The 20,897-nt window shown below is 41.7% G+C and overlaps 2 protein-coding genes across 5 annotated transcripts in view; both read right to left on the reverse strand.

Moving 5' to 3' along the window:
- Positions 1 to 223: 223 nt before the first annotated feature.
- LOC119742834 (retinol dehydrogenase 13-like) lies at positions 224 to 4,967 on the reverse strand. Its single transcript, XM_038219034.1, has 3 exons — positions 4,589 to 4,967; positions 2,181 to 2,426; positions 224 to 231 (listed from the first exon to the last, which is right to left on the reverse strand). The coding sequence occupies exons 1-3, from the start codon at positions 4,869 to 4,871 to the stop codon at positions 224 to 226; spliced, it is 537 nt and encodes a 178-aa protein (XP_038074962.1). The 5' UTR covers positions 4,872 to 4,967.
- Positions 4,968 to 10,760: 5,793 nt separating this feature from the next.
- Positions 10,761 to 20,897, reverse strand: part of LOC119743031 — a 53,274-nt gene continuing 43,137 nt past the window's right edge. For 3 of the 4 annotated variants that reach the window (XM_038219346.1, XM_038219347.1, XM_038219348.1), the window contains exons 8-13: positions 19,570 to 19,744; positions 17,555 to 17,646; positions 16,910 to 17,015; positions 15,029 to 15,127; positions 13,736 to 13,884; positions 10,762 to 13,069 (exon numbers count right to left, since the gene is read on the reverse strand). In XM_038219346.1, the coding sequence (XP_038075274.1) occupies positions 11,261 to 13,069; positions 13,736 to 13,884; positions 15,029 to 15,127; positions 16,910 to 17,015; positions 17,555 to 17,646; positions 19,570 to 19,744 (2,430 nt within the window). In that variant the 3' untranslated portion in view covers positions 10,762 to 11,260. Of the gene's footprint in view, positions 13,070 to 13,735; positions 13,885 to 15,028; positions 15,128 to 16,909; positions 17,016 to 17,554; positions 17,647 to 19,569; positions 19,745 to 20,897 lie in introns of all 4 variants that reach the window. The other variant, XM_038219349.1, reaches the window with a different exon arrangement.

Genomic DNA, 20,897 nt, shown 5'->3' on the forward strand with positions numbered 1-20,897 from the left:
GAATAGTTTTTCGTTTGGGGAAAAATGTTGCAACCTGACGCAACTTCAGCGGTTGTGTACAAAGTCTATGGAGAGTCAAGACAATTTTTAAAGTATTTCCTAACTAAATTGGAAATGTTTCTCAGTCCCAGATTCATGTCTTATCATCATTTTTGCAAAGACTGACCTTCATTAAGATGAAGACAAAAAGTGGCGTCAGGTTGCAACATTTTTTCCTTCATTTTTACTGAGCTGGGTTCACACAAACAAAATTGAAAAACTATTATGAAGAAAGATGTGTTTAAGATTAACGACTGATGTAGCGTGTGACATAATGTACAATGTTACATTGTACATTGGTAATTTTGAGTTTAGCATGTAAAAATTACTTTAAAATTTTGTATGCAAGTAATTTGTCTGTTTAACTCAATTGTACGTACACTCTAAATGTATGCCTCTAAAAATGCTGCCTGGTTGAAATAAAAATGTAGAAGACTAGTCTATTTACATGTACATGTATCTGCTCAGTGTTGCTGGACTTTAACATGTACCTATTCACTCAGAATTGGTGTAAATGCAAAACAAGTACATGTACAATTCGGGCGATTCACAATGCCGAGCGCCACCAATAGTTTGCCACGGAGAGTTATTTTTTCCCAGTGCATTGTGGGAGATGGTCGACAAATTCGCAGCGCGGGACATTTGAAATTGTTTGGTTTTTTTTGGTCATTAGTTTCGTAAGCGTGTGATTCGAGTATATGTTTGCCTATTCTTTTCTTTGTACATGTATCAATATGGTGATTTTTGGTAAGGCGGCAGAACGCTCTGCCCAAAGCTCAAGTGTCTACTGACACTCATTCAAATGGGCCATATTTTGTCGACCGTAAACTTGAAAAGTTGACTCTCCATGGCAAACTCTTGGTGGCGCACTGCCTTGTGAATTGCCCGAATTACAAAAAAAAAAGACATTTAAATGTGCCCTTTTGCCAGTCAACCATGTTTAATGCAACATTAGCAAGTGAATTCATTCCTTGTTTATAGTGGGGGAGTGTGGCCTAGTACCGTAGTTAGGGTTCGTGACTATCATGATCAGAGGCTAGGAGTTCGAACCCAGCTGCTGGTCATAAGCTGTGTCCTTGGGCAAGCCACTTCACCCCCATGGGTACTCACATTATACATGTAGCTTGGGAGTAACCTGCGATGGACTACATGTAGCATCCCGTCCAGGGGGAGTAGAAATATTCTCAGTCGTTTCATGCTAATGCAACCGGAGATAAACGCCGGCCTGATGGGCCACATTGGCTCAAGACAGACTTTACTATACTTATTTCTTAGTAAGCCCATATCCAGCAAGGGGGGGGGTATATTTGTTTTGGTTTTTTTAAGGAAATGAATACACAGCATCCCACCCTGAACTGCATTTTATCTACATGTAACTGTATGTTTGCAATTTTTTATTTTTTTTAAAATGGAGCCATTTTTGTTGAAAATTTTTACACTTTGCCCCATTAATTGACCGAAAACCTGGACATATTGGGGAGGCCTGGTTGCCTCGACCAGTATGAATGTAGATGTTGAATCCATTTGTAAATGTGAAGTTGTACTCAATAAATACACCTTAAGCTTTTGCTGGAAAGTGTATGGATTTCAGTTCCACAGCACTCTTCTCTTAAAGCTATAGTCCATCATTGCAGCTATCCGAAAAGTAACTGGCGTAATTATTGTTGAAAAACACACTTGGTTGAAAGATAGTAAGGGGACTAAACTCCCTGTGAAATTATTCTTTCTGACAAGCTGTCATTTTGAAGTAATCAACGAAAAGAAGAAGGCATTTCCAACGGTGATTCTTAAGAAGCACCGTAGGAAAATTTAAATTAGTAGTTCGTTTTGTTATTCAGCGCAGCGCGCACAAGTATTGGAACGACGCACACGCGCGCGCGGTTGTTGTAATTCGTCAGATCAGTGCGCGACCTTGCGTATAGCTGCAATTCAAAACAATTCAAAACATGATTCAGTAACTTTTGATTTGAAATTGAGATCTTAGAATGCTGTTTCTCTCGGAATGTACAGCTGAAGCTTAGCTGAAACTTCATCAGGTTAGTTGTTCAGTATCCTTCATTAGATTTTGAACTCTTTGGTTGCTTCAAACGAACAAAATGCACAAATTACAAATGATGGACTGTGGCTTTAAATGTGCCTACCTGCGTTATTGATCAAAATATCAATGTGTGATTCCTCCTGGATGATTTGCTCGGCAAATTTCCGCACGGATTGCAGGCTTGCAAGGTTCAGGTGACGGTATAAGATCTCCGGTCCTTGAGGTACCTTCTGCTTGACCTCGCTGATGACTTGGGCCGTCTTTTCTTCGTTTCGGCAGGCGAGGATGAGGTGCGCCCCGCGACGGGCCAGACCCAGGGCGGTGGCTTTTCCAATGCCAGACGAGGCTCCTGCAAAATCATGGAAATGTGGGTTGCACTGAACTAAAATGTGGAATAGATCAATTTATTAAATTTGTTATTAATGAACTCTATGGAAACTTAAAAAAAAAAAAGAGCACTTATTAGGCCAAAAAAAAAAACAAGTCAGTCTCTGGTCAGCGCGCGCGTCGATTTTAATCATGCGCGTCAATCTTTTTTTTCTCCAAAATGTTCCGTGGTAGCTCCAACAGCGCCCTCTATTGCCGCACCTCCTCAATTTTTTTTTACAAAAGAGCACCAAGGAAAGGGAAATTGCACCAAGGCAAATGATCGAGAGCACCAAGGCAAATTATGGAGGACACCAATGTACCGTACATGAGGACACCAAATAGCAAAATAGTACCCCACCTTGTCTGTACAATCCAAGCTTGAAAAAAAAAAAGAAGAAAAGCCCCCCCCCCAAAAAAAAAGCCGCGTCCCCGCGTCAATTCCGTGACTTTGGTCTGACCAGAGACCGAATATTTTTTTTTGTGGCCTTATTGACATTTAAATTTGTTTTTTAATTTTTAGATAAAAACGTGGAAAATCACTCCTAAAAGCTAGGAAAAAGTTATTCCGAGTAACTTCAGGTAGGACTGTATGAATCGCCTTTTTTTAACATTTGGAGATGGTCGGGCGATAGTTAGTAGGTCCTACATACGTGTACATGTACATGTAGGATCATAAAGTACATGGCGTTACCAATAACCTTTTTTTGACCATTTTCATTGTACCCCCTATCAAAATCTGCAGATTTCACCCCCAAACCAGCCCTCAAACTGTTCACATGTACTTTGGGGAAGAAAAGAGAAATTTCACCTTCAATTTTTCCTAAATTCAAAATAAAAGCCTCAAACAAGGCGTGTGCCACAAGGATGTTTCCTGAATTGAAGGTGAAATTTCTCTTTTCTTCCCAAAGGTATGTGAACCTAACCATCACTATTTGTATTTCCAATACCCACTGAAGCCTACAGGGGCGAATCAGGCAGTTTGAGGACTGTTTTTGGGGGTGAAATCTGAAGATTTTGATAGGGAGTACAAGTGAAAATGGTCAAAAAAGGTTATTGGTAACCTTGATCCTAGGACCTTACTTTCGCCCGACCATCTCCAAATGTTAAAAAAGGCGATTCGTAGGCCGAGTTTGGGCGGTCTGTTTTTGACCCGGATATATTGTTCTGGCACTCGAACGGCGGGAACACGACCCACGAACACTGCACTCGGAACAGGATCACACACCACCGACATTTGTATCTGTCAGGGTTTTGCAAGAACAATACCCGCGTCAAGAACAGTCCGCCCAAACTCGGCCGTAGAGTCCTAGTTATTCAGGCAATGAGTACACCACCATCTTTTCCTCAAAAAAACATTGGTTAAAGTGGTCAGAAATTGCCTCAGATCGCACCACAGAGCATCTAGAATCCAAAATTTTTTCGGGGCCCTTAAGCGGGCCCCAAACCCCACGCCGTAATTTTTGACCCACTTTTTGGGGGGACCCAATTTTTTTTTTGGCCCCCCCCAAAAAAAATTGTGTTCTGGATCCACCCTTGAATGTAGGTTGATCCCCAGAGTGGCTACACAACCACGGAGTGAAAGTGTGTCGGGGATGGCCAAAAGAGGGTGCTATCTTCCCTTTTATGAAAAAATTCTCCAACACTAAACAGTCAAAACAGTGCAGATTTGAATGGGGACGATACTGGCACGACTGGGGAAGATAACATTTACAGTTTGAGTGAGAATTAAGATTTTTATATTGAGGGTGATCAACCATAACTGTAGCTGGCTACGAGCAGCCGGGGTTTCCTCAAATTTGGGACATTTCATTTAACTCACTGAAATGTTAAGTATTATTTGGATATCAAAAAAGTATTAAATCTGGCCCAGTTTTGAGGGGTCATTTGCAGGCCATATGGCTATAAAACGCAGCATGTTTTGGAGGCCTACAACAAGTTACTTTAAGTACTAGAAGTACGTCAGGCTGTTAGCCCAGGTTGGACGAAGTCTTCATTGCAATACGTAGGGAGGAAAGGGAGTCCACCAGGGCTAGTCAGGCTGTCAAATTTTACATTGTCATTATGTCAACTAAAAATAAAGTTGTACTCCCTGAAATTATAGGCATAGGCCTATTTACTTCTTCCAGGCCAGACTTGTCGTACCTGTTATAATTATTGTCTTGCCTTTCATTGACACACTGCTGGAAGCGACTCGGTACCGGAGAACGAACCAGTAATAAACAAAACTCAGTAGACACATCACGGCTAAGACGGAGCCGATGACAACCAGCGCGACTGCCCAATCTTCCAGCGCCATGATGCTGTCACCGTCAACATATCCCGCGTCGTCTGCTCGACCTGTCGGCCCCGGGCACGAATCTCCACTTTCACCTGTGCCTTTGTAAGCTACTCCGTGGAGTGCTTCCCGATCCTCCACACATTCCATTATTGGACAATCGATATTGTAGTTGTACAGGTATTATAAAAACTGCTGAACAACCTTCATCGCTGCACTGTTCATTTGACTTCGTTATGTAACTTTTCTGTGTGCCGCGCATAATAGGCCTCGCCACCAGGCACGTGTCCCAAAGAGCGCCCTCCTTCGTTCAAGTACGTACATATGGTGGGTGGGTGGGGAACAGGCCTCAAACGTGGGGGGGGGGGGTCTACCCCTAGGTTCCTGCATACCCCTCCCCTCCCCACCCCGACCAACACAACCCAATCCAAAGCCAGTAACCCATACAGAGAATCAATAACATTTATTTTTATTCCTCAAAGGTACACCAACAACCACTCATCCACACAGCCCACCCAAATGAACTTACAAATACTTAAACAAAAGAGAAATCAAGTCAAGTAAGTCCAAAAAATATGTAAAAACTGGGACCTTTGAAAAGTAAGTGTTTAGAACAGGGAGTCTTGAAAAAGTTTCAACTTGAAGCAACATCCTTGGGGTGGGGAGAGGGGTTGGGTTAGGGTGGGGTGGGGTTGGGTTGGGTTGGGGTGGGGTTGGGTGGGGCAGGATGGGGTTGGGTTGGGGCAGTTGGGACAGGTTGGGGTGGAGTGGGGTTGGGGTTACAGAATTGTTGAATGAAGTATTCCACACACAACATATAGAGCCAAGGCCTTTACTTTTAATACACACACGTACATGAATAAGAACATTAATTTGTACACCCCAAGTAATAGATATGCTCCGATAGATATACTTTTTAGAATAACTTTTACATAAACACACTTAATATTAAACAATTTGCTGTAATTTTTTACAGTATGAAATAGAATTGATATCAGATAGAAAGAGTGATTCATTAAAATCATTAGAAAATAAAACATTTCAAACAGCTGCAAACACATGTCATTAGTACAATTTCAAACAATCGCGACACAAAAAATGGGGGAAAACAAAGAAGATATAATTTCAGCATTACAATTAACCATAGATTTTTACAAGACATCTTTCTCCAAGCAAATACGATAGACATTGATTTTTTTTTTATATAAATTTAAATATTTACATATTCACAACACAAAAAAGTACATTATATATTCTGTATTCATATAATACTGTTAGAAGAATAGACTGAATATACTCCATTGTTATTTTCAGTGAAATTTTTGAAGCCAGAATATTGGTTATAAACACTATTCACAATTGTGAAGCCACCATGACAACTGCTAATAATACTCTTCTTTTGTATAGCCATATCAAGGTTCATCTTATTTACAAATATTCAGAATTCCGCAAGCATGAATTATTCTACCACTTGTTACATACGTCACATTTTCACGACAAGAAATTCTTAGCAGAATCATTGAAACTGAATGATTTTTACCGTGGGCTCTTTCTTTTTTTATGGCAATAGTAGATCATTTGCAGCTACCAAAAAAGTAACTGATGAAATTGTTGTTAAAAAGCATTCTTGGTTTAAAGATAGTAATGGCGCTCCCTGTGAAATTGTTCTTTTTGACATGCTGTCCTTTTGAAGAAAACAATTATAAAGAAGGTAAATTTCCAAAGATGCATCTGAAGTTAAAACGCATTTTGTGAAATTTTCGTTAGTAGTTTGTTTTCAACCTGGCAAACCGTGAATGGGTGCACGCAAGCGTTGACATGATGCACACATGCACGGTTGTTATCAGTTCAGTGCGTGACATTGCGTAGCACTAGCTGCTATAGGCTGAATGAGAATGTGTCCCGGATGCTGATTCTGGGTGCAATTCAAAATGTGACTCGGCAACGAATTGAAATTGAGATCCTAGAATATTGTTTTCTCGGAATATACATGCACAGCATTCTCTGAGCTAAAACATACACCGGGTTAGTTGTTAACCATCCTTCCTTAGATTTTGAGCACTTTTGTTGCTTCAAAAGAAAGAAAAATGCACAACCTACAAATGATTTACTCTACCTTTAAGCATACCCACAATGATACAATTGACAGATTTTTTGGGGTCACTGTTGTTCTGTTACATTTTGGGAGCTCAATTTATCTAAAATTACTTCAAATGTGAAAGTGAAAGCATCCATTCCAAATAGCTTTCTCACTTTCTTTTCAATTAAAAAAAGGTGTTTTTTTATGTAGCATATTTATTTTAATTTTGTGATAATCTGCTCTTACATGTAGGAATCTGTGGAATTTTTTTGAGGAAGGCCATCAACGACATTCTGATTGTGGATCAATGCCAAAGTTGAGTAGAACTTCTACACTTGTATACAATAGGATGGTGTGGACATCCAGGAACTTCTGAAATCTACTTATCTCATTCCCAGACCCATTTTCATAAAACTGAATGGTTCTTGAGTCGTGAGCCTGGAGCTGAAGGCCATGGGTACTACAGATGGCAACAGGTGAAAATTTACGTGTTAATGAAAAGATCTTTTCATCGGCTCGGCTGATCACGATGTACAACAGGTAATGCCACACTGCCCTACATGCCCTATGGATGGAATTCTGGGTTTCTGTGCAATCGCTCTCACAATTCTTGAACTGAATTCTTATACTGCCTCACTGATCACTTATGTACAAAAACCAGAGCAATTGTACTGGACAAATAATATACAAATTGTACAAACAAATGAACAAATTGATACGTGGTATCACTCTTCATGATTTTTACATCTGCACACTGTACAAGTATGCCACAATTTGGATTTTTTTTACAAAAAGATTTTTCATGTTCTTTTGTATACATGTAGTCTTATTTAATATTTACAATGTACAAAAAAACATGGTTTGAGGGCGGATAGTCGATATTAGTTTCCTGAGATATTGAAAGTTGACAGACAAGTTCCCCAGGCAAAGCCGAGGGAGCTACTGGTAGTCTGTCAACTTCCAGTATCTTCAAGCAAACTTGAATCCTCGATCCTGATTGGTCGATCCATGGCAACAAGCCGTGCTACATATAACCATGTAGCACGTCCTCGGTTCATACCGCACTCCGCGTATTGCGCTTTTCTAAGATGCGAGCGCCATTCCGTACAACACGCACGTGCAATAGGATAACTGCTGAAAAGTGTACAACGTGCGTGTTCCATCTTTACTGTGCGTCAAGTTTGTTTGAAGATAAATTCGTTATCACGCTCGCGCTCGTGGAACACGGAAAATGTAGTGCGTCTGTGTCCCACAAACCACTCGGCCGTATGCGGGACACAGACGCACTACATTATTCCGTGTTCCACTCGCGCTCGCGGGATAACTTATAATACTGAGAGGAGTTAATGTCAACTATCCAACCGAAATAAACCATATTTTACTTTACTACACCGCATACATATTCACCACAATTTTGTCGAGTAATGCATCACTGCATCAGTTTTCTTGGCAAAACATTGCTGTACGTGCGTGTGCCCTTATCTTTACACAGAGCTAGGGGGATGTTTGCACATGCGCACTTCCCCCATGCGTTACTTCCACAATTGCTTCGTTACAAGAGCACATGCATAGTACACAAGCGCACGAGTACATGGAGTAGCCCGTGTGCTAGTCTACTATGCATGCCATTTTAACCTGTGCGTGAAACCTAGTGTGTGCCATTGATAAACTGCAAAACTAGCTATTGATAACATGTGATGGTGAATGAACCAGTAGGAAATCAGCTCCTGATCATGAATATGTATGAGGTATAAGAATATGGAATAATCCAAGTTTGCCATTGCTGTATTGGTTTTGGCCGCTGTTGGGATGCTACAGTGTGCAGTGCAAATCACACACACAACACACAAAATCTACTCATCTTCAAAGACATGTTTTAAACCTGACAAAAAAAGGCACACGTGGTGTCAGTTTTCTGTGATGTGCACTTGAGCACAGGGGCATCCAAAAAGAGCATCCCAAAATGGTCCCAGTGTCCCAGCAATGGGAAAATTGGGTTATTCTACAAACGTCTACATGGCTATATCTTTACAAAGGATTGTCTGAAACATTGAGTTCAATAAAAGCTACTTAGAGAGGACAATTAAAGGGTATATACATGTACAACATTTGCAAACATCAGAAAACAAAACTACCAAATTATCACAAAATACCTTACTGGACTGTTAGTGAATGACAGTCTAAAAGCATCCTGTAAAATCATGGCACCTGGTGTGCTGTCAGTTTCAAGAAAAGTGGTATTTTTGTATCAATTTCCAATGCTGGTCGGCCAAAAACTGTTTTTTTCCCTTCAAATACTGCCCCCAATTAACCATATTTAGTTAGTCCGCATTTTGTTTACAATCAAATACATACCTATAAATGGTTACAAACCAGCTAGATATGTTCCCATACATTACAATTCCCCGATGTATATAAATTACTCCGTTTCATCATACGTGGGGTAAGGGAACCAGACTACAGTTACAAGACTGTTTTCTTAGTTTTTCCAGCGTCTACGAACACAAACCTCAAACAAGTCAGTGTAATAATATTTGCTACAAAATACTAACCCCAAACCCATCCATTTTTTGAAAAACTACAGCAAAAGCAAATGTTGTATAGTCACTTTAAGCATCACAGATTAAGTTTCACTGAGACAACACCGTAACTCAGCTAGTTATAAAAATAGTATCATAATACGTATTGTATCATTAAAATTGCTAACTTTACACCCCCAATATTCATACTATGTACAATTGTGTGCGTAATTCAGTGAAGAACTCATTACTAGTTGAAAATGAAGAGTTTATATCCAAAACGTCATTTTTCTCTTCCCTGTTTAAAGGGAATGTACATTATTGGCTTTCGCTGTAATTTTCAGAAATGAACTACAAATATTGTTACACTGACATGTTTAAAGTTTTGTGTTCGAAAATGCTGGAAAACCAATAAAACCAAAAATGTTCAAGTAGTCTGGTTCCCTGACTCCACTAAAGATGAAATGGATAAAAAATGCCGGAAAATGGTAAGGTAAGGGAACCAGTCTAGCTGGCCTGCACCCGTTCATGAACATGCAACCAATAGAAAACAAAATTTGGTCTGAAAAAAACCAGGTAAATTTGGATGAGTAGTTGAAAAACAGTTAGGTTTTTCCAACGGTGGTTAGCCGACCACCACCGTTGGAAATGTAAACAAAACTATCATTTTTTCTTGAAAATGACTTCACACCAGGTGCCCTAATTTTACAGGATGCTTTAGACTGTCATTTACCAACATCCTAGTGAGGTATTTCGTAACAACTTGGTAGTTTTATTTTTCAATGTTTGCAAATGTTGTATTTTCCCTTTAAGTATAGAAGCCGGCGAAATTGCTTTTGGGCAGCCAGAAGAGAGCAGGATTCTAAATGGGAACAGAATGAAGTGTATCGCATTTTGGAAATAAACTCTTCAACTTTTTACTCAATACACAGGGAAACTATTTATATATTTTTGGTCACTAGACATTGTTTACCTGTACCGTGTGTATGCATACAACAACCACAATGACAACGTTACGGCCAAAAAGAAAAATACACTGTACATGTAGGCCACCACAGCACAATGTACATGTACACCCTGGTAAAGTGGTATCTGAAGAAAAAATGGTCGATATAGATGTTATTATTTTTTTTTCAATTTAAAAGATAAAGGTACATCATATGTACAGTATGTACACGTGCCTACAAATCTTATATATATTTTTTAATCTTATATACACCTGTATATAATATATTAACACGTACAATAAGAAAATATTGTGTATGATAAAGTGGGGTCCGCTCATAAGTCCAACGCCTCATAAGTCCGACAAAATCGTATTCCCCAACCAAATAAAGGCCCATAAGTCCGACGCCTCATAGGTCTGACACCTCATAAGTCCGACGCCTCATAGCTCCGACACCTCGGACCTATGAAGAGAATAAATAAATTTTATGCCTCATAAGTCCGATGCCTCATAAGTCCGAAATTTTGGACTTATGAGGCGTCGGACCTATGAGGTGTCGGACTTATGATACGGCCCCGATAAAGAAACAAAAAACTTGTGACTTAGAGATACTGTCTGTGCTTTCCAACAAATTTATTCTTTTCTATGAATGCCAAGTTTCATTTTCTATTTTGGTGTGTTTAATCCTCTGAATAAAGGCATTGACTTTAACACACTAACATACACACCTAAAACTAATCTGGCCCATACATTACCAATTCTGATGGGGATGAGGTAGGAACCACTCTAGCCTGCGAGAAATGATCACCCCAGGCCGAAAATAGTTCAATATATGTGAAGCGTTTATATTCACATCTACATGTGTGTGTACAAGTAGAGGTGCCAACTTTTTGGTTTCACGTCTCACTCAAAGGTGAACAACTTTTGTATTGCTATCAAAATAGCAATTTCATCACAAAATTCACATTCCAAACCTTTCTGTAGCTGTTACTGTTCAAGGTGCGTCCTTTGTACTGCTTTTTATCATCTCTCGCAATTGTGCCTCGGTAACATAGTCACTGTTCGTATCATTGGACGCATCGTTCTCCAATCCATTGCACTTTGTGTTTGCCGCTTTTGGCACAGCCCACTTGGCTACCTCATCTGGGCTGACGTAACTGCCCATTTCAGAATCTATTTCACCATTGCAACTGGTATCCCCAGTGCCAGAGTCGGCCGCGCTGCTAGCTTTGGTCAGGGATTGTAGCTGGTCTGGCGTGACGTAAGGACCATCATCCACATTTGGATTAGCACATTTGTCACCGTTTACGGCACTGGCTGAGGCTGGTGGAGGCAGCTGACCCACAGTGATGTAGCCCCCTTCACCATTAGCTGTGCTGGAACCAGTACCAGGCTCACTACCAGCAACAGCCGCGTGATTTGCCCTGCCCTCTTCATCCGATGGAGAGGAGCGTTCAGAAACGTCACTGTCATTCAACATGAGAGGCGTGCTCTCACTCAACGAATCCCCATTGCTCAGTGAGACGGAGGAACTGCAGTCGCTATCCTGACTGGGATGACTCTCACACAGGGGCTGAGGTGAGGCTGCATCTGGACGTGGATTCGCCAGCAATGGCTCAGCACTACCAGACAGAACACAGGTGTTCAAGACATATGGCTGGATGTCATCCTGTGAACTGTCTGGCGAGTCCAACGAGCTCGGCGCTTCGACACTTTGGTTTGGAGGGGACAGAAGCCGGGAGTGGCCAGGCAAACCCTGCACTGGATTCTCAGTGGGATCTGTGTCACCCCTGGGTTGTGTGGGTGAACAAGATTCCAACAGTCTTGGAGTTGTCCTGCCAGAGGGGTTAGGTCTTGGAGATCCGGACCGAGAGGACGGAAGTTTGGGAGACGGAGACAGAAACAATCCCTGCTGGACGTAATTTCCAAGGGTATTGCAAGGGTCGTCCTGAGCAGCTTCAAGAGACTTGTCATCAACAGCACAAGGATGAGAGTCACTAAGAGATTTGGGGTCATGCTGACTACCTGGCAGGTTCTGACGAGGTTGGTCCCTTAATTCCTGGCTCCCTTTCCTTTTCATATCGATGTAAGAGGAACCATGGCCGTCATTTTCAGGAAAGCCAGGATGCTGGGACAAGTTCCCAGATCCTCCTTTGACATTGCCAATACCCATGACAGTGTAGGGACATTCAGAAACATCTCGAGGTAGCTGCTCCAGGTCTGGTCTGTTGGCACCATCTTGTGGTAATGATTCTGGCCTGGTTTCCTGTGCATCCCCTAACCTATCCTTCCCCACTCTTTGGCCGTCTTCGCTGATAGGGGTCAGCCCTCCATCCGTCATGTTGGAGTAGCTGGCAGCATCTTCCTCCCTCAGATGCATGTAGCTGCCACCGCTGCGGATACTTAGAGCACTGTCTTTCCAGCCGCCATAGTGGTGGGAGTAATCTCCCGACGGCTCTTCGCACTTGTCAGGCTCCACCTCCGGCAGGAATGGGTCGTCGCTGAGAAGGGCCTCTTGCTCTGTCGGAGCCAGTGAGTAGTTCTCGTTGACCAAACTGTTGGTCCTCCTAGCGCTTAGCAGCGGGTGTTTGCGCCGGTTCTCCAGGGGCTCCAAAATGGGTTCTTTGCTCTGGCCCTTGTCAATGACAAAGCCATTGGTCATGACTCCATTGCAGCAGGGATCACAGCTGTCTGACTCTGGAGTCAGATCCACGAACAGGGTAGAGTTGATCAACTCATCGTAACTCTCTTTCTCACGGATGGGGCCCCGATGGGGACCTCCATATGTGTACAAGTTGTCCGTCTGTAAACAAAAAAGAAATTTAAAAATGTACTTTACTTCTGAGGACCCTTATTTGATGTCTTCTTTTGTTCCAGTTGTTTGGACTTTTTCTTGACATCTCGCATAAGTTTGTACACAAAACCCTTCTGAGGTCTTGGGCTCCTATTGTCCTTCCATAGTTTATACTCAAGTTTAAAGCTATAGTCCATCATTTGCAGCTATCCAAAAAGTAACTGGCTCAGTCGACTCAGTGAGAACGTGTCTCAGATGCTGAATTCAGGCCCAATTCAAAACATGATTCAGCAACTTTTGATTTGAAATTGAGATCCTAGAATGTTGTTTTTCTCGGAATATACAGCTGAAGCTGAGCTGAAACTTAATCAGGTTAGCTGTTCAGTACCCTTCTTTAGATTTTGAGCTCTTTTGTTGCTTCAAACGAACAAAATGCACAAATTACAAATGATGGACTATATCTTTAAGTGAAGAACTCCCACATGTTTTGTATTTTGTTTACTGGAAAGGAGGTTTGCGGTAACACAATGTGGATGATTTCTCTTTGTGAGTTGTGTGGTTCTGAGAAGAACCAGTTGGATTAACTCGACATTTTGAACTTGTTTTTTGCACGTAGCCGCCTTCTAAAAAACCAAAGTGCCATCTGCGGTTTCTGCACAGAGTTCATAACTTTACCTGGATGTAGTTTGGCAGTCTGATGTCTGGGATGTGAACCATTGACTTCTTGACTCTCTGCCAGGCATAGACCAGAACGATGATACAAACAATGAAGAGGAGTGTCGCCACTATTATGCCTGCAACCACTGGGGTGGAACTTTCAACAACTGGAGCAAAAAAAAGAAGATACCAAAAAGAAACCCCTATTTGTTCAGCAAATTTCAATATTGGGTTTTGCCTTTTACCAACAGAATACTTTTCAGCATCGCACTTCCTCTGAGAGTTTGTGCAAGAAAAAATTTCACAAGTGTACACGGGAGGGACTAGTAGAACCCATGACCTCTTGCTTATCATCGCAGAGTTCTTGCTGGATCAGGTCAAATTAAACAATACAAAAATACATTTTGGGGATTAGTCATCCTTACTCGTAGCAGGAGCTGAATTGCGAAGGATGCAGTTACAACGCGGTTCAGTTGTGGGGGGAGTGTGGTTTTGTGACTCATGATCAGAGGGTCATGGGTTCAACTCCAGCTGCTGGCCATATGTTGTGTTCTTGGGCAAGCCACTTCACCCCCACTTGCCTCTCTCCACCCAGGAGTATGGGTACCAGCATTAGCTGGGGAGTAACCTGCGACGGACTAGCAATCCGTCCGGGGGAATAGAAATATTCTTAGCCATTTCATGCTACTGAATACGGAGATAAAAAAAAAGACCAAGCAGGCAAGTTGTAGTCACAGCTGTTGTATCACTCACCCAGAGTCAAAGCATAGCTATATCAAGTTACATAAACAGTCCCAGCCAGTCAATCCTGCTTTACATGTATGTTGGCTGGAAATTCTTAACTGTTGAAAACAGTCACTTGATTTTGACTGCAAGGACAACTTGCCACAAAATAAAAATGGGTATTTATAAAGCGCACATATCCACCATTATTGGTGCTCAAGGCGCTACATCATTATTACCCTGCTCATTGGGCCAATGAAACATTCCAAATACCATCTCAGCTCCCTGGGGAGTATACAGCTCGATGCTGCCCTTTTGGCACAAAGCAGCTAAAATCAACCACAATAACCATCTCTGCCCTCACAGGTACATATTTACTCCTGGGTGGAGAGAAGCAATGAGTGAAAAAGTGCCTTGCCCAAGGGCGCACGCACAATAGCCACAGGCTAGACACAAACACACAACCTGCAGAATTACCCGCAGACCACGAATTCAATGCTCCAGATCACGAGGCCACACCACTCAACAGAATGTATGTTTGCATAGGAGGGTTAATGTCAAAGGATAGAAATATTCTAATGGCTTTACCTGCAGGCATGGGATGCACTTCACAAGTATCTTCGTCTGTGGCACCAACAGAGTTGAACCCGACAATAGAAATTTGGTAGTACTTGTATGGGTTTAGACCTGTACCCAAAACAAAACAACAAAACAATTGAAAGGAGTCATTATCAAAAGCTGGGGAAAAATGCTGAATTATTATTTTTGGATTTGTTTTACACTAGTTCGAAGCCGGTTATCACGTCAAGTTCTTGCATTGCGCATGAATAAAGTCAAACTGAATGTGCACAACACACCTATGCACACTCTGTGCCCTTGTGCTAATACAGTGGAACGTCGCTATACTGAACACTGCTATACCGAACATTCGGCTATACCGAACATCATCCTTGGCTCCTGATTTTTGTGTACAAAACATACCAAACATGTTGTTGAAAAATATCAACAGATGAGCATCTAGTGGCTATAATTTCCCCAAGGAATAGAAGGGGAAAGCCACCAATTGCTGTAGGTAGTATGCTCAAAAACTGTGTGATCAAATTAACTCAATAGTCGGCATGTAGTCTGAAGGGCGCTATTTATTGAATAGTCAGCTTCACAGAAATTATAATAATGTTCGACATAACAGCGTTTCACTGTATTTGTGGCACAGAAATGCAGGACATGGTGGAGCAAGCTGGAATGTTGCACAACCTCATGCATCCATTTAAAGTTATAGTTGCAAGAACTCTGTTTACAAGTACTCCCTCAACAATTCAGGCGATTCACATTGCAGTGCGCCACCAAGAGTTTGCCATGGAGAGTCCATTTTTCAAGTTTAAGGTCGACAAAACATGGCCCATTTAAATGAGTGTCAGTAGACAACTTGAGCTAATTTGTTATAGACTTGGGCATCGCATTCTGCCACCTTACAAAAAACACCATTTACGAAAACAAAAGGTCAAGCATATATACTGGAATCATACGCTTACGAAACTGCTGACCGGAAAAAATAACAATTTCAAATGTCCCGTGCTGCGAATTTGTCGACCATTTCCCATGAAGCACTGGGAAAAATGAACTCTCCGTGGCAAATTCTTGGTGGCGCACTGCATTGTGAATCGCCCGAATTAAAAGAGAATAAGCGAGTTTGGTATTCTCCCCCAAAGACCACCCCCAACACAAAAGGTATTTCCCAAACTGAAAAATTAGCTATTTGAAAAAGGATTCCCTCCACAACATAGCTAAGCAGAGCCACTTTCAGACCCAATTGCATCCGAAATGCTCAGAATTAAAAGCCCCAAGTCCAGGCCAGAGGTGCAGTAATGTCTTCAACCCCCACTTCCATGGCTCAGAACTCTAATAATAATAATAATAATAAACAGTCTTATGTAGCACATAACACATTAAGTCTCTTTCTCCCCTGTGCAAGTGAGCAGGTGAGTTTTAACAAGTTGTTTGAATTGATCCAAGGTGGGACAGGTTTTGATATGGTTAGGGAGATCATTCCATAGTTTGGGAGCAGTGAATTGAAAGGCACGTTGACCGTATGATTTGGTGGTAACTGGATAAGGAGTAAGAAGATCTTTGGAACTAGAGCGGAGGGTTCTTGGTGGTTGATATTTGTTGATTAATTCTAGGAGGTAAATTGGGGCTAATCCATGTATGCATTTGAAAATCAGAACCAGTAGTTTGAAAGTGAGAGATACAGAATGATTTGAATGTATAACAATTATTCACGAGCTCGACGGATGGATTTTTGGCCTTTTTACATATACATGGACTTGGTTGCACCCCCAGCTGCCCCACATGGAACCGTGTGCGTGTACGTGGTGCCTCTCTCACTGGAGCTCTCATGACTGGCAGAAGAGCGCCCTCTACTGTTCATGCACAGAGCCTGTTACCACTGGTTCTGCTACACGTACTCACCTCTTTCCAAGTGACTGCTGGAGTTTCCTGTTGCGTTAAATAACGAGCCATTGACGTTGATCACATAATACAGAACCAATCCATTCATCTTGTACTCGGGCAGTGGCTGCAAGCAAGCAATAGACCATTATCATGTTGTGGCCATCTTGATTTTTTTTTCCCATTCAGACCAACTTAACCAAAGCGAGGCTGGAAGGAAAAATAGACTGGTTCTTTTTTGCACGGAAAACATTATCATTCAGTCCTGTTATTAGATACATGACTGAAATGGTGGCAGAGTGATAAAGGTCTGTAGACCATTTTGACCAATCAGCAGGGGCTTTCTATATCCAGTCTTCAGTCATTCACCATTGTCGCGTCATAGACATGGATAAAAAACCTAGACACAGCAACAAAGACTTGTGGTCAGGCGCTCTGTATGATGTTACGCGACACGCGCCCGGCTGTTGTATAACAAAACACTGCATTCGAATTGACTAATCACAGTTTTAGTCCTGATTTGGCTATGAAATGACGTCACTATTGAGTAAAGTCGACTCCGACTGGCTGTGGCGCGAGATCGCAAAAATCTGCATGCTTTGGCATATCAGACGTTATACAGGAGTCTTGGCTCCGTGGATAACGGGTGATACTCAGACTACCTACCTGCCAGAACAGTTGGACATTCCTCTCTGCTGCAGTTGCTGTCTTGTTGACTGCTATACAAGTTAGGCCCAGGCTTACTCCGGACAGTGGAGCTAAAAGAGAAAAGATAAACAATTACAAGAGCCACAGAATAAACAAACCGTTAACGTCCTTAGTATTGTTTTAGTGAGAAACTTTCCTAGGTTTGCAGCATTGGTAATAATGCTAGTATCTTGGCTTTGGGTGTGATCCCTGCATGACATATCGTCCTGTCTGTGCAACAAGGTCGTATCTCCTAAATGGGAGCAGAGTTGTAATGAATCGAGTCAATGACTCGACTCGACTCGACTCGAGTCACATTTTTTGGTGACTCGACTCGACTCGAGTCCCTTAGGGTAAATGACTCGACTCGACTCGAGTCACTGCGAGCAACTGACTTGACTCAATTCGAGTCCCTCATCAGAAGACTCGACTCGACTCGAGCGAACGCTAATAAGACTCGAGTCCCAAAAATAAAAGCAAAACTTTGCGAAAAGTATTTGCAATGACTTACGGTGCAAAATTTATGCTCACTTCACTTTGCGAATAGCAGTCATGTATAAATATACAACGTGTCACAGACTACCACCTCATGGTTCTAGAACGCACAAAATACTATCCAGGAACCAAAACACATTTTCTAATTCGCAGTTTCATCATTGGCTTTGGGCGATTTCTTATAAAGCTCTTGGATTTGAATGCTGGTTAAACTTATGGCATCCTTTTATAAATTTTGGTATATAGTGTTCAAATATTCGTGACTCGAATTGACTCAAGCTAAATATTTGACTCGACTCGACTCGACTCGACCTTTTGACCTAATGACTCGACTCGACTTGAGTCACTTCTTTAAAATGACTCAACTCGACTTGAGTCACTTCTTTAAAATGACTTGACTCGACTCGAGTCACAAAAATCAGTGACTCGTTACAACTCTGAATGGGAGATACATAAAATGCGAGTTTCAGAAAGTCACAAGGTTGTATCTCACTTCACATGGCCTGGATGTACACACAAAGTCAATGGATGTCGAGATACGACCTTGTTGCATGGAGCGTATTCGGGCGAGATACAATTGTACATTTTTGTTGCAGAAAAGTGTTACGACCTTGTTGCACTGATGCGATGATATACGGGTTTATGGCTTCTGACTAGTACCCCTTGAGCAAAGACGGACAAAATGGGGCGCCCGCCAACATAGGGCCGGATAGCTCAGTCGGTAGAGCACAAGAACAGTTTATGCGTTCAGTAATTTCACCAGTCGAAATGGAGGGCTCAGTTCAAATTTTAACCCTAACGTATGCACCTGATCATGAATCCTTCAAAATCCACACCCCTGTTTAGGAGGAATTCGGTGGATTCAAAAAAAGTTTGAGGGATTTTGATGGATTCAGGACTATAAGCCAATCGGTACTGCGGGATTTTGCTGGATTCAGGATACCACCATATTGCAATATTGAGCAGTTGGGAGACTTTGATGGATTCAGTATTTCAACAGTTTAACTCCTTGGCTATATGTTTGCTGTTTACGAGGTATATGCACTACACTGGTGGATTCTGATGGGCTAACTGGCAGATTCTGATGGACTCAGGCCACCAACATATTTTTACATGACAAAATTGGTGGATATTGGCAGATTCAGGATACTTTCTTGTAAAAGTGCTCAAGGGGTTAGGGTTAAAAGAGACTATTCCCCATTATTTCACATGACAAAGCAAAGACTCCCAATCTGAATTTTAAAGTGTAAGACTAGAATGGAACCTGTCAAGTTTTTTTCGAATAATGATGGACTGTTTAGTAGTCTGGTGTCATGCCTGTTGAGAAAAACAGTAATGAAGTTGAGACTGGGCCACCAAAATTTTCTAATGACATACTTCTGCTATGCAGTGCTAACATGGCCAACTAAAGAAGTGTTTTATTCAAGTCTTTTTGTTCTGACCTTTTTCACAGTTGCAAATTGCAGAAGAGTTCCAAATGTTTGAAAGCCTGGTTTTACCTGCTTCGCTTGTTCTTCCTAATTTGATGTTGGACCAATCACTCCAGTGTTTAGCAGATGGAGCTTTTCCTCTCAAGCTGATGCGATACAACCCGTAGGGTTGAGACAAACTGCCAAGATCGTAGCTGGGATGAATCAAGTTTCTGATGCTGCAGAATTTGCATGCCTCCGCCACCTGGTAAAGAGAAGAAAAATAGAGAGGGAAAAGCAAAAATGTTATAACGGCAAAAAAAACCCTATCAGCAATCATGGGTATCGCTCGTTGGAGGGGTGTGAGCGTGACACCCCCACCCCCCCCCCCTCTCCTTCCCAGCAAATTTGTCAGCAAAATTGTTGTCTAGGAAAGATCAACGCATGGCATCATGGGTGGGCGCCAAGAGGCGTATTATTGTGCGATTAAACGCTTAGCGAATTGGCCAGCCGGCAAAGGGAAATATGCAAATGTAGTTGCTATTTGGGTTAGATTAACAAAGTAGACTACGTAATACATTCATGAATAATACCCATTCCTATTGGTCGAGAGCCTGTCACGTGGCCGGTCTTTAACTGTTGATAAAGACATGGCTGGCTGGTCTTAAACACAGGCATGCAACCGGGAAGTCACCAAAAAAGAGGAAATTCAACTCTTTCTAAGACTTTGCACAGTGTTTTTCTATTTTTAATGGCACACATGCGAAGTAAAGAAAGAGGAAATCAGCTGATCCAAGGAAAAGTTGCACGCCTGTAAACACTTTTCCAGGGTCACATGAAATTTGGATTCCTATGAAATCCAGTGCCTTTTACCATTTTAATGGTTGAACATTCAAACTTCTCATGAAGGCATGTGCAATACTACCAGTGAGTCAGAATTTCATGGTCCTATATTCACAATACACCGGCACAGCTGCGTTGTGCACCGCGTGCGATGCGCACGCCAATTTCCATATAAGGAGTTGTTTACAATACTGGACATAGCTAGAGAGTTGTCCCGAAAAACATGAGGTAAAATTGTTGAACAAAATCGTTGGAAATTTATAGTTTTGGACTTGTTTTGACGTTTGGACCTAAAAGTTTGGATTATAGGCCAAAAAGGTATTTATGAATGGTAATTTATGAATGGGATATTCATGAGCAAAAGTGTGATGCCATTTTAGGCAGAACCTCACTGTTACAGCTATTTTAACATCAAAATGTGCCACAAATTTGGATAGTTTGCTGTCATATTTTTTTCTTTGGTGATTTGCTGTTGTTGATTCAGTACATGACATTAGGCCAATGAGCAAAGTTTTCCCCAGAAATGTATTCAATGAGCAATTTTTGGGTTCGCAATTTTAACAGAAAACCCATAC

Source organism: Patiria miniata, unplaced genomic scaffold, assembly GCF_015706575.1.
Source record: "Patiria miniata isolate m_02_andy unplaced genomic scaffold, ASM1570657v1 HiC_scaffold_6, whole genome shotgun sequence".
Taxonomy (NCBI): Eukaryota; Metazoa; Echinodermata; class Asteroidea; order Valvatida; family Asterinidae; genus Patiria; species Patiria miniata.